This window comes from Polistes canadensis, unplaced genomic scaffold, assembly GCF_001313835.1.
Source record: "Polistes canadensis isolate GaletaPanama2010 unplaced genomic scaffold, ASM131383v1 scaffold_52, whole genome shotgun sequence".
NCBI classification, from domain to species: domain Eukaryota; kingdom Metazoa; phylum Arthropoda; class Insecta; order Hymenoptera; family Vespidae; genus Polistes; species Polistes canadensis.
In genome coordinates, this window is record NW_014569599.1 from 316357 (window position 1) to 333244 (window position 16888).

The window sequence follows — 16888 nt, forward strand, 5'->3', positions numbered from 1 at the left end:
TGATCGATCCCGAGACCGACACACTGTTTGGATTGAAAAAGAAAGAAAAAAAGGAACAAGATAAAAGTATCTAGGAAGTGAAACGTGTCAGTGATTAATTCGATTCAAGTTCTAGTCGTCGCTATCACCGGGCGCAGTTTCGCAGGCTCCAACCAACTCTCGTACACCTTGCGTGTTGTGTTGTGTTGCGCGTTTGTGCTTGGAAAGCACAATCGCCTAAATTAATTACATCTCCGGATACGATCGGTTGTAACAAGCCCGTAATAAACTTTGATCGTGACAAACCACCTACATACGAGCGGCTCATTAATTTCGACGTCGACCCGACGTACTTCACGATAACTATCCTTTGGATTTGCCATAATGATTTAATAATAATAATAATAATAATAATAATAATAATAATAATAATAATAATGTTTATTCAATCGATAATAACATCATTACAATAACAATTACGATATTCAATTTCGTTATCTGCGATAGATCTCAATTTTAATCCAATGGGAAAATATTGAAATGCACACCTTTGTTTTGTAAACTAAAAGTTTTTTATTTTATTTCATTTTGTTTTATCTTCGTAACATTCGTCTAACGTTTCATTGGAAAAAAACTCTAATAAAACAAAAAAAAATAGAGAGAGAGAGATGGATGATGATCGCGCGAAAGTGTGATGATGAAATAATAATGATTATTATACAACAATAAGAACGCAATCCTCGTAACTTTCTTACCTGCAATTCATAAATTTCTAATATAATTTTATGAAACACCGAGAGTATGTCACGAGTTATCAATTTCATATAAATATGCTAAAATTGTTGAGTAAAAAATATTAACAATAAAAAAAAAAAGAAAAAAAATAGAAAGATAGAAAGATAGTAAAGAATAAACCACAGGGAAGAAAACTTTCACTCTAATACTCCGGTACTCGCGTCGTGCCACGTCGATACCTCGTGATCGACTCTCCTGTGTGTACATAAAATCAAATCAAATCAAAAATCAAATAATATATAATATATAAAATAAAATAAAAATGGAAGAAAAAATAAGAAAGACTTTAAAAATTCTTCGAAGAGGTTACGAACAAACCCATTGAGAAGCAACCAACGAACTACGAGAATGAAATCTTAAAGCAGAATAAGAAAAGATCGTAGTTGGTACACACACACACACACAAATACCCTGTTTCTTCTTCTTGGTTCGACTCCCCCTACCACTACATTTGTACCTCCTCTTCTTAGTTGTGTAGAAGCCGGACGGAAACGTCCCTCTCGGCGACTGGTGGGTGGAAATACTCGAGAAAGAGTCGGCATTCGTGCGGATCGACCACAGGAGCAACCACCTCTCGAGTGGTTCAAGCAGCAGACGTGTGCTCCTTGCTTGCCGTACACTCCCTTCACCTCCTCTTACCTTCACCCCCTACCCCTCAATCCCCACTTACATCCCGAACCCAACCGATCCATTCTACCTCACCTCACCTCACCTCACCTCTCACTCCTCCTCCTCCTCCTCCTCCTCGTACACTTTCTTCAGTACATCACCTCTTTTTTCTTTTTCTTTTCTTTTCTTTTTTTTTTTTGTTCGTTCACTTCCACGTAGTTTTATTCATTTCTAGCTGACTATGCTGCTTCCGACTCCTTGTGGTAGCCAACGATAGGGCAAATATTTGCTCGACTATACCCCTATCGTCTACGTAGTAAAAAAAATTGTCGAGAAAGATGACCGTAACGTGGGTACTCCTGTCAGAGATAACTCGGGTTCGCTGTCCTTTATAAACTTAGGCTTACTACTACCACTATCACTGCTACTAATAGGAATTATCCTCGTTGTTTACTCAATCTATATCCATCCTTACTCTTTCTCCCGTCATTATATTTATTTATCTATTATCTATCTTCGTCTCTCGTATAATTATCTATCGAATAAAATTGCAAGATTTATTTTATTCTAAATTAACATCGTGTTTCATTTTTTTGATATTTTATTCATTTCATTGTTATTAAAGTATATATAGGCACCTGTTTTAGGAACAGCCTGTATTCGGATTTATAATTAAACCAGGCCACCACCCAAGCAAACAACATGTCCCAACTGAACTTAACCGGCATGCAACTAAGAACAGAGATTATTAATCAACATCCTTGGGGTTCGAGAAACAGAGAAGGACAGGGACAGAGATAGAGAGACTCGGAAAGCTCCTTGTGCAAAAGGAACCCATGATAAATCGTACAACGCGTGTTCCCTCTACCGTCTTTACAGTCGTAAAGGGAGAACTGTAACGTCTGTCGATAGGCACACTGTTCAATACTCTTCCTAAAAACACTTATCGAATCGACATTCTTCAATCGTCTATCGATTTAACTTACAATTCCGAACATTAATCTACGGGCATATGTTTGTCTATTTATAAAATCTAAACTAAATAAATATTTACCGGTTTTCATTTGCAAAAATAAATCGCGATATTATTTATAAATTATATTTATTATTTATATTTTCTTTTTTATTTTTAAAATTAAAAAGTTTATCTCTACATATAGTCGATAATTAAAATCGAATCGAACGAAATGTACGAGTATAGAATCTATTTAAACTTACTAGTAGTCAACAGTACTATGTAAAAATTCAGAAGAATGTTACTAACATTTATTGGGCTTTTAATCGGAGTTATTAATCGACTAAGTCTTTCCGCTTCTAAGGTACAAGTCTTTCTACGTGGATACACATACACATTCGTATATATAAATATATATATACGCGCATGTACAGAATGATAATAAATTGCGGCGCAAACTCGCCTGTCAAAAGAAAGAATAGCAACGTCATTACCTGTTCAAACGTAATACACACGGTCGATCGTTAATGAGTCTCTCTCTCTCTCTCTCTCTTTCTTTCTACTTCTGTTTTTCTACACGCCAAACTACACGTGCAAAATTTATTGACCGTGAGATTATCGTCGCGAAACGAGACGTTTCGCTCGATGAATCTCGTTGAACGCCTTCTCGAAGGCGGATCGAACCAAAGATATTACAGAAGCGGAAACGAAATCCCACGGAGATGAGGAAGGACGAAAAAAAAAAATAAAAGTTACATCGTTGCTATACGATTTGGAAAAAAATCTTTCTCTCTAAATTGATAAAATGGAATTAAAGAAGAGAAAGAAAAAAAAAATGAACTAGGAAGAATAAATTTTAACAGTTGATCGGTTTTGCTTAACGTCAGAAATGTTCTTTCAGATCCAAGAGTCTCGAGATCGTCGATATGAAAAGTCACAATTTATAAATTAAAATATCAGATCGTACACAGACAAAATGATGCCAGGAATCGCGAATCAGATTACCGAATCTTAATTGGGGTCTAGAAATTATTGTATATCCGAATACTTTTATGGGTGAATAAATTTTTAAAGGACCCGGATTTAACTAACCAACCATCCGGATCGCAACCCGATCCTATCCGACACGAGCCGAGCCTCTTTGGATTCCCATAATTTCGAGTCACGCACACTTCTAATATGTTCCCTCCTTTATGCACGTTAATACCAATGTCCAAGATATCCACATCCACGCCAATGGGGATCACAATCTACCATGTATACGCACTATTCTTCGCAAAAGGCACCGGCCTGGTAACTCAGCACCCACCCAACCCCCCTGAATGCCCTTTCTTTCTCCTAAACAACGTCTCCAAATGACAGAACTCGCTTACTGTTCTGTCGGCTTGTGCTATACGCACAATACACTACACCAAGCCAACTCTTAACAGAGTCTTTATCACTCTAATCTACCAACCGTACGCCAGCTAGTTACTCACACCAACGAATCTTTCTATTCCTATACCTCTACAAATGATACGAATACGCGTACCAACTACCACCATTAGATTTCCCTTAGACATCGAGTTTACTTTTATTAAACGTTCCGTTACTATAACTTGCTTCCGTTTATTCTAATTTCCTGTTATGCGAAATCTTTGGGATATCCTTTGTACAAATTTATTTGATAGATTCTCGACAGATTTTCGTTAGCCCTCGATTGGGTTATCAAAATACTTTAGAATTACTTTCAGTACTTAATTGGGACTCGAAACTTTCCTAGCATATAAGAAAATCATTAGATTTCTAAAAGGATTAATCTCAACGATTTGTGATACTCAATGATTAACTTAATAGCTTATTCAAAATTTGTTTTCGTAAGATACAAAAAGGATAAGAAAAGATAGAGAACACATATGGAAATTTGATTGGTATGTAAGGGAAGATATAAAGAATAGAAAAGAAAAGAAAAGAAATTTTTGTTGTTATATCCGAATAGGTCCGCGTCCGGTTTATAACAACGTCGAAAGTCAAGAATTAACGAAGAGAGCAAGCGGTTTCTCTCGAAGCGAGGAAACACGGGTGACCTTTAATTGCAATGGTCGATCCCCGTTGATGACCTCGGAGTGCACCAACGGTCGCCAAGTTTCGCGAGAAGATGAAGGAAACCCTTTTACTTCATCGGAATAACAACGACGGGGGGTTTATCCTCTCTCTCTCTCTCTCTCTCTCCTCTTCGGTTGAGACCTCCTTGCATCCTGTTTGCGTCGTCGTTGCTTTTAGGATTCGATTGAGCCGTCCAAGTAGACATCCAGACACACCAGGATATCTGAACGGCTTTTAATGAAGAGAGACATCCGGTGCCTTCCTGGCTGACGGAGTACAAGCGTTACTAACATTGATCTCTCTCTCTCTCTCTCTCTCTCTTTCTTTTACTCTTTTTTTCTATCTTTCACTTTTTCTTTCTCCCTCTAAAACCCTTCTCATCTTCATCTTCTTCTTATTCTTTACCCACCTTCTCATTTTCGTTCTCCTCTTTCATACACTTTCTCAATCCCTTTCGCTGTTCATCGGACTCTTAACGTAAAAGAAACCGCTGAGGTGCGATCAACCTGCCAAGTAGATACTTTCTACTGGTCCACGAGTTGGGAGAAAAAAAAATATATCATATATATATAATCATTAAAAAATCTTAATTCGCGTGTGTTTATAATTTTTCAAGGGCTGTTTTACTCAATCTTTCGATAAGATTTCGTCTAATTGTTCTTTTAAAAATCTTTAAGAGTATATATCTAGAAAAAAATAAGGATACTTTAAATTGATCTTTTGACCTAATTTTAAAACGTCAGTCGGAGTTAAGGGAACTTTGAAAATCGGAAATAGGTACGATCAACTCGGAGAGTTGGTGTTCCAAGTTCGCGGCAACCCTTTGTCACGAAGATAAATGTACCGTCCCACTTTCATCCGAGTTGGTTATCCCAAGACGAGACACGATATACGCTGCGCAACACTACTCTCTTCTTCTTCTTCTTCTTCTTTCTCCTTCTCCATCTGGAGGACTTCAATCATAAGTCGGCGAAACCGACCCCATAAATTTGTCAGTGCGCGAAAGAGACGGTGGGTTCTTGGTAGAGTTACGGGGAGTGTACAGAACTCAAGCACGATCCGAGTGCACGTTTCCGAGTGCGAGGATAGGTTGAAAGACGATGACTGAGTAAGAAAAAGGAAGAAGAAATAAGAATAAGAGGACAACAACAATAACAACAACAACAACATAGAAAATGTCATCCTCGTGGCGGAAGAGGAACATCCATGTGTATTCGAAGCGTCGAGTAGAACAACTTCTAAGCGTGGGATGTGGGTCGCAAGAAACTTCTTTACCTTCGATCGAGAAGTCTAAAAAAGGAGGTGCAGGACACTCCTAACTCTAATGACCATTTATTATCTAAGAAGAACAAACTATACACCCGTTTCGGACGAACCATGATATTAACTTAGAGTATACTGTTGACTATCTTAGAATCCCAGTGGCCGATCACGTTCCTCAATTACTATATTACATGTTTTTAACAATGAAAATTACTTTGAACAGAGAGAATAGAACGGGGCTCATTTTTATTCTATTTGGATTAAAGATTTATCTAAAAGGATTCTGTATATTTGTATGTTGTATTAGGTAACACGATTCGATCGTTAAAGTTCATCCAAGCTTGCTACGAAATTGGGTTACTTCCGTTGGGCATGTTTGATAGTTTCAAGAAATATCACGCGAACCACCGTCTTAAATTCGAATCAACGTTTACTATATCGTTAATTTTATTTTCAATTATATCCTTGTAGAATTTGTTTCAATCAATTACGATATTTCTAATATCACGATTAAGTAATAACATTGTAAAACTGATTTACGGGGAGGTATTTTATTCTGTAAGTAAAGAAAAAGGAAATAATAATTAGGTAAATTAGTGGAGGAAATAATTGATTTAGAAAATTTGTCAAGCGAATCTTTCAAGGTCGTTAATAATCGATTGGAGACGCCATTCGACATACTTTAGTCGTTCCATAGTATTGTCGTTTAAATGATAGATAGTCCGATCAGTTGTAGAAGGAAGGTCCACGTCCGGATAAAACGAACGAACGATCGACAGATGTAACCGTTGCCTCGACCTCGGTGATGACGTGAGCCATTAATTACCGGAAACGTGACCTGGCAAACAGTGACACGCGTTTAAATATATACACATGCATGTGCATTCGGTGCAACAAGAAAAGAGATATCGCGGTATCACGAATATCACGAAAGATCCATGAAACGTCAAAGTAAAGAAGACCTCGTGAAAAGCTGTCATGAAGAAATCGTCATGAGAGTTATTCGTGAGAAGAAATACTGAAACTCACCTAAACGTCTAATCACTTTCTCTTAACTTGATGTGTTTACCCAAGCTAAATCATTCCCATTCGACGTACGGAACATCGAAATGATAATCCTTTATATACATAAATTATATAATGGACAATATTATTAATCGATAAAAAAAAACAAAAGGATAGAGGTAAAAGTTTCCTTTAATAGATTTAAATGTTTCTAAATCTAAAAATTGTGTTTGCTTAGATTAACAATCTTTTGCTACTTCAAATTTTCTAACATAAGTGTTAATATTTGTACTGGGTAAATAGAAATTTCTTAAGTTGATCAAACATTTCTAATATGAACTAAAATCACTTAATAAGCCAGTTAGTTTCTACTATCATAAATTAACAAATACAAGTAATAATATTATGATCAATAAAAAATAAATCAATACCATAACTAATATCGTACCTATTTCAATTTATTTTATTACCAGTGAATATTATCAACGATAATATAAAATAAAAATAAATAAAAATTAACGCGAGATATAGTTATAGTTAATTCATATGCATATTTGACAAGTTGTCCGAGGTGTTTATTAGATATTTGTGAATAAACGGGGACACTTTAAAATAAGAAAGAAATACGAAACCTCCCCGATGCTCTCGCTTTTCTAGTCAAACGTTTATTAGATGACGATACTGGAAGAAGAAGAAGAAGCAACGAGGAGCTCGTACGAAAGGCGAAGTAAAACGTATATTTAACGGTAGTCAGGTACCGTACCGAGGATTGTAATCTTATACGTTTAAAGTGCCGGGTATCGGGTGTTGCTATTTCACAGCCAGTAATATTAATGACGAGCGAGCACGGTTTTCGAACGATTCTCGATACTCAACTGAGGAGACGACGACGCTGCTGTTGCTGCTCGCTCGTGGAAAGGTCTTTTTTCGAAAAGATACGAGGAAGTAAATCTTTCGCGTTACCAAGCGTTTAAGAGTTAACGCTATCTCGTGTTATGTATGAAACAAGGAAAATAATCGTGATACTTGGCGACATATAAAACGTTCATAGATAAACTCTACTAAAGAATTATTTTATAATATAATTTACCCAGATACGCGCTCTTGATTTTTCATTCAAATATTTTCTCTCTCTTGCTAACGCACTAAGATTTCATTTAATCTTCAAATATTCTACTTATTTCTGTGATATTAATAAGAAATATTAAATCCTGAACTATAACGAAAGTGTTATAAAATTACAGAGAGATAGGTAAAGTAAAAAAATGTTATTTACAAAATTTCTAGATATTTTATCACATGAATGGAAAACAATTTTTCAGATTATCCAGGCACACAAACGATATAATTATGAGTACGTATTATGTGTTACCCTAATCTACGTTTAGGATAAATTTGACACAGTTTATGTAGAAAATTTCAATATATACTATATAACTAATATCGATATATCGGAAGTCACGCGGAATAATCCTTCCTGTCTCCTTCGAAGGAATCGATCGGGCGAATCGCATTTAAACGCCACGCTTCGATGAAGAATCCTTTCTTCGATATTCAACGCCTCGAATACTTGCCACACGTAAGTATCTCGTTCAATTGTTCGACATGCAAACGTTATCTCCTTAACCCATAATAAATAAGTTTGATGCTAATAACGATCCTTAAGAGAGAGAGAGAGGGAAAGTCTCTTTGCTTTTATTTTTCTATTAACTTTCGCCCTTTTCTTTTTCTTATGAACTCGTACGATATTTCATTTACTTTTTAATATAATAAATAATTCAATATATTTAATCACACATAAGATCTAATATAAAAATGTTAACGAATATTTAAAAACAAAACAGTACAAAATTTGATGCTAATAACTAATTGATTAACTAAACAAAATTATAATAAATCTTGTACACAGCATTGTCACGAATCTCAGAATGGATCGCGTGCAAACGCGTACGACTCTAATATTTCGCGTATAGTAAGTATGTAAGTAAATAAGTAAGTAAGTAAGTATCGAAGCATGAGTCAAAGCCGGAAGAGTTCGCGTATTGCTGCAACAAAAGAGGATTTCCCACCTCCGACAAAATCGCCTCCGCGATTTTGTGGGTCGTCGTGAAGCTTGAGGATTGTGCATTGCAAAGAAAAAAAAAAAAAGGAAAAAAAGGGCGTTTGCAGCACACAGCATTGTGCATTTGCGTAATAATGATCGTTAAAACGTACGTACGTACGTATATACATATGTGAGTACTTACATAGTTATGTATACTAAGTACGATCGAGAATCACGAAGATAACGATGCCAATAACGATGCGATGCAAGAACTAATGTTGTGAGAGTTCAACGCAAGACTATGTACATCCTACATTGAACAGTAAAATATTAAGCAATCGATGTATAACCCGACGTGTCTTAGAAAATAATGATGACGTACTGCTACGCGTATGAATATTTTTTACATTTTAACTTTCCCATTCGTATGTGTGATTTTCTATTTATCCACGTTGATAGGTGAGTGTCGGCGGCGGAAAACACATTAACACAGTTGTTAATATCTGTAAACACGTGCACATTGATTGATATCAACTTACTACTTGTGTTTAAATACACATACGCGATAAATAACATATTTAAATTATTTTAAGATTCTTTTTGTACAATCCGACTGTGGTTATTACTTTGAGAGTATACATTTATCTAATTGCTTCTTTACGTATTATTTTCGTTTATTTAATATTGTAAATATAGCACGTCATCGTCTTTATCCATTTAAATATTTTTAATCAATAGTTTTCAAGACGAACATACACAAAAAAATCTAATAAACGTAACGGTGTAGAATTTTAAAGGGACATTCACTGTATATAACAGAATGTTTATAAGATAGTGAGAGTAGTTGACCAGTGGTCTCTCGATTGCGGTGGCGGCGGTGTAAAACCATCATTACCGCCAATTACAATAAATCCCGGACCGTATTCCTCTTATCTTTTTCCGCGCGTACGCTCAAGGTGCGGCTTAATCTATAATCCGATGCGAAGGTAACGGAGCGTGGTTCCCCCACATGTTTGTATATGTATATGTTGTTTTAAAAGACACTAATACACGCGTGAAAAAGTATCCTGAGAGAAAGACAGAAAGAGAAAGAAAATTAGAAACAGTGAGAAGAAGAAATTTATACGAACGTGTGTGTGTACATGAAAGAGAGAGAGAGAAAAAAACAGAACGTATATGTGTTTGTGATTTAAGAAAGAGGAAGAGACAGTAAGAAAGAGAAAATACATCTGTGTGTGTGTGAAAAAGAGACAGTGGGAGAGAAAAGAAAATGAAAGAGAGTAGGCATGGTCAGTCAGCACAACAGTTACAGAGAGTAATCATTTTCCATAGGTAGACTTTCACGACTGATGATCGGGTAGCGTTTCAACAACGATCGGCACCAAGTCTCTAGTGGTAAAAGATTAACAAGATGAGAGGGCATGCGTAGACATAGTGCGTATAGAACATTCTTCTGATCCTCTTGAAAGCACGTCTTCCTAATACCCAGTCTTCTAAGTACGTTCAATCCAGAGTAAAAGTTTGAATTAACTTTACTACTTCCCCTACGTTCATTTCGTTTCCCTTCTCTCGTCTCTATATAACACTTCTTTACACATTATCAAGTACCGTAGTTAATGTATTTTGATCTGTATGTGTATGTGCATGTGTATATGTATCTATCTACTTATCGTTTAACGAAATTTCCCGCGGCAACTAGTCGTGTAAAGACAAGTGGAATGAACGCACCCTCTCTCTCTCTCTCTCTCACTCTCTTTCTCTCTTTCTCTCTTTTTCTTTTTCTTTTTCTTTTTCTTTCTCTACCTCTTTCCTCTTTCTTCTCAACTTCCGCGTTTTCACGCGCTCTCGAACGTTATCCATCAAAGCGCATGCAAACGTTGTACTTTAATGCGCTCGTTTAACATCGCTTCACGAGCTGGTACCTTCCAAGATAAAAGCTTTCAGATTATAAGAACAAACGTATAAATTTAGATACCGATACTATGTCCTTTCACTATGATATTTACTCATATTATTTTACCATGAGTTAATAAATACTATGAGACACTAAACAAATCTGATCACTGTTACCAATGCATAAGAGACAATTCTTTACGTATAATATTTAAACTACTGAATAAATAAATAAATGAATTTAATTATTAATATTTATCATCGCGCGCGTCGTATCGATGAGTGACACGCACACACACACTCGTGATTTTTATTACGCTATTATAGTTAAAGTTTATACATTAGAACGTAAACGTTTTAAGACACGAAACAAATCTATACGTTATCGTAGTTATCAATACACACCATCGACGATTAACTATCATAACAGATAGATACACATTTACACACAATGATTCTTTCCTACTCAAACTTACTTTGTATGCACACGTATGTATGTATGTATGTATGCATTTACATACACAAACCATGGACCAGATAGATCACGTCTGATATAATTAATGAGTACCAGTCGCAATTCCCATACACACCTCCGGCATCGTGGGTCCGCCCTAACAAGTACCTCCGAAGAACTTGCTCTAACCTAAACGAACTCGCCAACGATCAAACACTGTTTATTCTCCTCTTCTTCGTGAAGGTATGTATATATATATCTAGGTGAACGAGGCCACGATTTTATTATTCGTCAGAAATTCAATATCTTTACGTTTACGTAATTAATTTCTATTTGGGATATACGCGGTACGATTTATAATAAACAACAAAATAATATAATTAAAAAATCGTTTACCGATCGATTATATTTATTCCGTTCGAACCTATCGAGAAGAAGAAAAAATGGTGATACCATTTTTTTGTTGTTCAATGCATCTTTTATAAGACAAGATTCGATTGATAAAAATGAAACAAATTCATGGGGATTTCGGACACGTTTACGCCCACGTTCTCGATCAACACGAAACATCGACGATCGAAAAAATAAGAAGAAGAAAAAACAACAGTTGGATTTCGTACGTACTTAAAACACCGTACCCCTGTTAAGCTCTAAATTAACCGATAACGATATACTCTTTTATCTTCTCCCTTCGTTACGTCGTGTAAGTTTTCTCAACAAGTAAAACACTATCTCTCACGGAGTCTCTTGTTACGAAACTTTCAAGATGATTTTCTACAAAGGAAATCTTTTCGAATAATTCCAAATGTGGAATAAAAGTAAAAAAAAAAAAACACCTACCGCTGGGAGAGGTAAAATCAAAGGAATTTCAGGATCATTTGATGCTTCTTCCTCCTCCTCTTCTTCTTCTTCTTCTTTTTCCTCAAAATTAATTTTCTCATCATTCCGTTGCACACTCGAATCTACGTTTAATTCGTTCACACATTCCGACACTTCCGCGATAAGAGTATCGCTCGAATTGCACTTGTCCAAATTCGTATTCTCTTTAGATAAATTAATGATAGTCACTGTATCGATCACCTCTTCGTATTCCTTACTACAAGTTTGTCGTTCATCTGATTCACATTGTTTAATAGCGACATCAATCCCGTTGTTTTCGCTAACGGATATTCTATTTTCACATTCAGGATTAACATTTGACTCTTCTTCCGATGTTTTCGCGAGAACATCCACGGTAATTTCGTTGGAAGTTGTCTCCTCGGGATCATTTTGTTGTTGATTAAGCCTATCCTCGGAAAGTTCGGTATACTTTTCGAAATAATCGTCGTTTTCTTCGCGACGAGTCAACGATGATTGATTATCATCGAAATACCAAGATGTACAATTCTCTTGACGTTTTTTTTCGTTAACACTTTCGTCACCTTTAGAAAGAGCACCCTTGCATTTGCGAAGGTAACTCTTAACTCTCTTCGTTTTACTTTTCCTAGTCTCTTGACTACGTGGCAAATTAATATCCGTGTTATCCGTAATATCTAAAGGAATAGATTCTTGAGTTTTATAAGAGACTTTGTCTAACTCATGAGGAACCTTTGATTTATCATCGATGATATCATCTAAGGAAGCAGTCGATGTTTCTTGTTGATCATTCGGTAGCGTCCAGATTTCTTCTTTTTCGGGTAACCGACGATCAGCCGGTATCACCTGAAAACACAAACGAATATTATATTAGACTTATTCTAATTAACAAAATAATCTTATAAGTATATTAATTTATATACTACTATTGTTATATATATCGCGCGCTTAGATGAATATGAAATGAAAATTTGAACCTAAACTATCGAAGAAAACGGAACAAAGAAAATGACGAACAAACAACGAGGTCGGATCCTCTTGCATGACCTTATGCAACGACCATTTCTCTCAGCACGTTTTACGCGGAGGCGTGGCATACAACTGTATCAGCTAGAGTAATGTCCAGCAAGGTCCACTGGCGCATAAAACAAAAGGGCTTATAGTAAATATTGGCGACCAAGGCGGGCAATACCTAAGGCGCCAGAGCTAATGTCAACCAACCACGAGTAAAAAGCATAACGATGATATTTTACAACGCGATTTAACAGCCCAGTTTCGAGTCCCATAGGATCGTAAGCTTACCGTGGAATACAACTTCCATCTAGTAATATCAACGATATTTCATAATCCTCTTCATAGACTTCCTGTTTCTCTTGTCATTATTTACACAACGTATGTTACATTTCTCGATGAATAATAGACAATGAACGTTTCTATGTTTACTTGCTTCAATATATTGTTAAATAAATTGTGTGTTATTCTATACGCAATAATATCAATTCATATAGTCTCATATTATTTTATATATTTCCTCCATCGATTACTAATAATAATTAAACACACTTCATAGACGATCGCGTTAATTGTTAAGAAGAAAAAAAATAAAAAGAAATGTATAAAGAATAACGAGCATCTTCGGATAATTATTGTCAGAGGGAAAAGATAGGTTTTACGTTCCCCGATTAACCATCCTACCTTTTTCCTATTCTTCGTAGTGTATTCTCTTATCTGAAACAACATCGGTTAAGAAGACAGAGATATGCAGCGTATGTGGTAATGTGTGCCTGGCCCCACTGTGCACGGAAATAGAAAAGGAGTAGCCAGTTTCTTCCTCAATAAGTCGCCAAGTCGACTACAGAAACGAGAATAAGAGAGAAAGAGAGAGATATACTCTCTTGTGTGAACTTTTTTTTTTTTTTTTTTTTTTTTTTCTATGAGACCACGAGAGAGTAGCAGAGAAGATAGACAGCCGGAGCGGAGTCGAGGTTTTATCGATCGAGAGATGGTACTGGAAGCAACTAGATGGTATCTACGATCTATGCTAGATAACAAGATGAGGCGTGGGACCGAGTCGAGGCTAATCTTTCTACTTGAGCAGCAGCAGTTCGTTCATTCAAAGCGCGTGTCTCCTCCTCACTCGATTTGCCTCCTCTTAAACCATCAAGAGGGAAAGTTTCTAACTAAGCCCATCTCTCCCTCCAACAAACGTTTCTCTATTCATTTATCCCCTTCCCCATAAACCCCCACCTTCATCCCTTCCTCCCACCCTTCCTCTCTCTCTCATTTTTATTCATCGTATTTCTATCTTTCTCGCGTTTCTCTGTCTTTTAATCTATTACTTTTCTTAATCTATTACTTTTCTTAATCTATTTCTTTTTATCAATTTCTCTATTTCGTTTCCTTCTGATTTCTCTCTCTCTCTCTCCCTCTCTTTCTCTCTTTTTTTTTTATTATTATTCTTTTTTTTGGATTTCTTTCCATGCACTGCTATCTCTACTCTTCGTGCAGCAAAGAGACTACTCGTCAAGACCGGAAAAATGAGTAAAAGAAAATGAAACTGCATTGGATGTTTATTGTGAGAAGAAAACGCGAACGGGAAGCACCGTCTCGATCGTAAATCCACCTTTCTCTCCAACCAGAACGGAGAATTCATTCTCCCAACTCGCGATTATTACTCGTTTATTAATAATCGAGAATGCAATTATACTTATTTAAGAATTATAGGTACATTTCAACTTAGCAATATGGTATATGGTATATACTTGAGATCCGTTTATCTCAAATAAAACGACTTTAAACGAGGATTTAATTTCTAATTAAATTTATTTTATATCGGAGAAATATATATATAATGAATCATTTCTTTCTCGTTACTGTGTCGGGAGGAAACATTTGTTGCGATTTTTTTTTTCTTTTTCTCTTCTTATTATGATATTTTCATTAAATTAGAAAAAAAAGAAATAACGAATAACACGCGAGATACAAGAATAAATAATTAATTTCAAACAAAGATATACATATATTTTATAAGAGATCAGAGTCAGGCATTATAAAAATCATCTAACGACAACAAAAAAATTCATATAAATCAAGCGTGAATTATTGTTTATAAATTTTCTAATGCACCGTACCAATCACGAATTGGTTTCTTGTCAATGGATCGCAAAAAAATATGAAACACGCTCCTCCAGGTGCAACAAGTTATGCACGCGATCGGCATATAGAGAAACATAGGATTAATGATCAATAAGAAAAAGGACGGTAGAGCACACATTTAGAATTAATTTACTTACGAGGAAGCATGCATTCCTAAAAGTCAAACGAGATTCTATCTCACGAGTTCTCTCTAAAGGTACGACACTGAACTACCAAGACAGAAAGGGCTCGATTAATCGATATATATGTATGTATATATATGTATCTACACACCCATATTCTAACTAACAACGTTCCCCGACGATATCGCTACCACTAGCAACGACGATGTTAATTAGTCTTAGGATAATTTATACCTAGCTTTCTCTATCTTTTTCTGATCCCCATTTCTATCTCTCCCTCTCTTCCTGTCTACGTTTATTTCTTATTTTCTCACTTCTTCTTTAAATTCTTCTACAACTTATTTTATTTTTTTTTTCTCTTTTCTATTTTTATTTCTACTTCTATCACTTACTCTCTTTTATATTCTTCATTTTTTTTCCTCTTTTTTTTTTTTACTTTTATTTCTTAATCTCTCTTTTTCTTTTATAGTCTCACCCTATTTTCTCCCAACACTCCCTTTTTCTATCTACTTTATACTTAATCTCTTTCGTTTTTATATACCATCTCATTCTTTCCTTTCTTTCTTACGTAAGTATTGCCTTTTTCTATTACTAAAAGAAACGTCAAAGTTAGAAAAAGAGGAAATAATCGAATGGATCACGCAAATCCATGAGAAACCGTCTCGCTCGAGAGCGTTTTCAATTAAATATTAGGAATCAAGTATATACACGCGAGATACTCGTGTTAGTAAAAGTGTCATCCGACGAGCAAAAGGTATCCTACAGATAACAAGCATTTCTTTAAACTACAACACGTCTTCCTCTTCTTATACATGTGAAAGCGGAAATGCACTTTACGACAAATTGCAATACCACGTTCGAGTTCCTACTGAGATAAACAAATTGGTTTAGAGGTATTAAGTATGTGAATTACGTGTAAACATAATTTGAATTTAATTCGAATGATAAATGGAAGAAATATTAGAAGATTAGAGAAAACTTGTTACTAATGAATTATTTTATAATAATTACTATTTTTACATTTTTCTCTATCTGTCAATGAACATTAATTTATTATTATGATAATGTATTTCACACAAAAAAGGTACAAATAAATTTAAATAATTATTTACAAAAAAAATCATCGTAAACTTTAACGATCGTATCGATACAAAATTCGGTTTGTTATAACGAACACCGTTGAATATAATCGGCAAGGGAGAGGGTGTTGTTTCATAAGAAGAAGAAGAAGAAGAAAAAGAATAACGATTTTCGATGGGAATGATTTTATATAGCCGAATATATACTACCTATAGGATCAAAGTAACATCTTCGTGTCGATTCTCGGACAACTCGAGCATGAAGGATCGTGAAACTCGAGCCTAAATTTCACCAAAGTCGATCACCGGCGAATCCATTCGTTGAGGAAATAAGGTCATTCCGATGTAATCGCGGCCGGATAAAGCCAGTGTAGAATTGCCGATATATAGATACTGATCCCATGTACCAAATACAAGCAGACACGTATAAAGGTACCGTTCAGATTGCCCGTCCAAGAAGAAGAAGAAGAAGGAAGAGGAGGAGGTGGAGGAGGAGAGAAGAATAAGAGAAAAATTTCACTGAAGAAAAGTAATCTTCAGAAGAGGGGACCTCCAAGGAAGTTGGAAAGAGTTTGATCGATACAATCTCGATTA

General features: G+C 35.6%; 1 protein-coding gene across 3 annotated transcripts in view; it reads right to left on the reverse strand.

Annotated features, from left to right (window-relative positions):
* The window catches only part of LOC106785530, a 224641-nt gene that overhangs the window by 188048 nt on the left and 19705 nt on the right, over window positions 1-16888 (reverse strand). For all 3 annotated transcript variants that reach the window (XM_014746090.1, XM_014746091.1, XM_014746092.1), the window contains one exon: window positions 11923-12783. In XM_014746090.1, the coding sequence (XP_014601576.1) occupies window positions 11923-12783 (861 nt within the window). The remainder of the gene's footprint in view (window positions 1-11922; window positions 12784-16888) is intronic.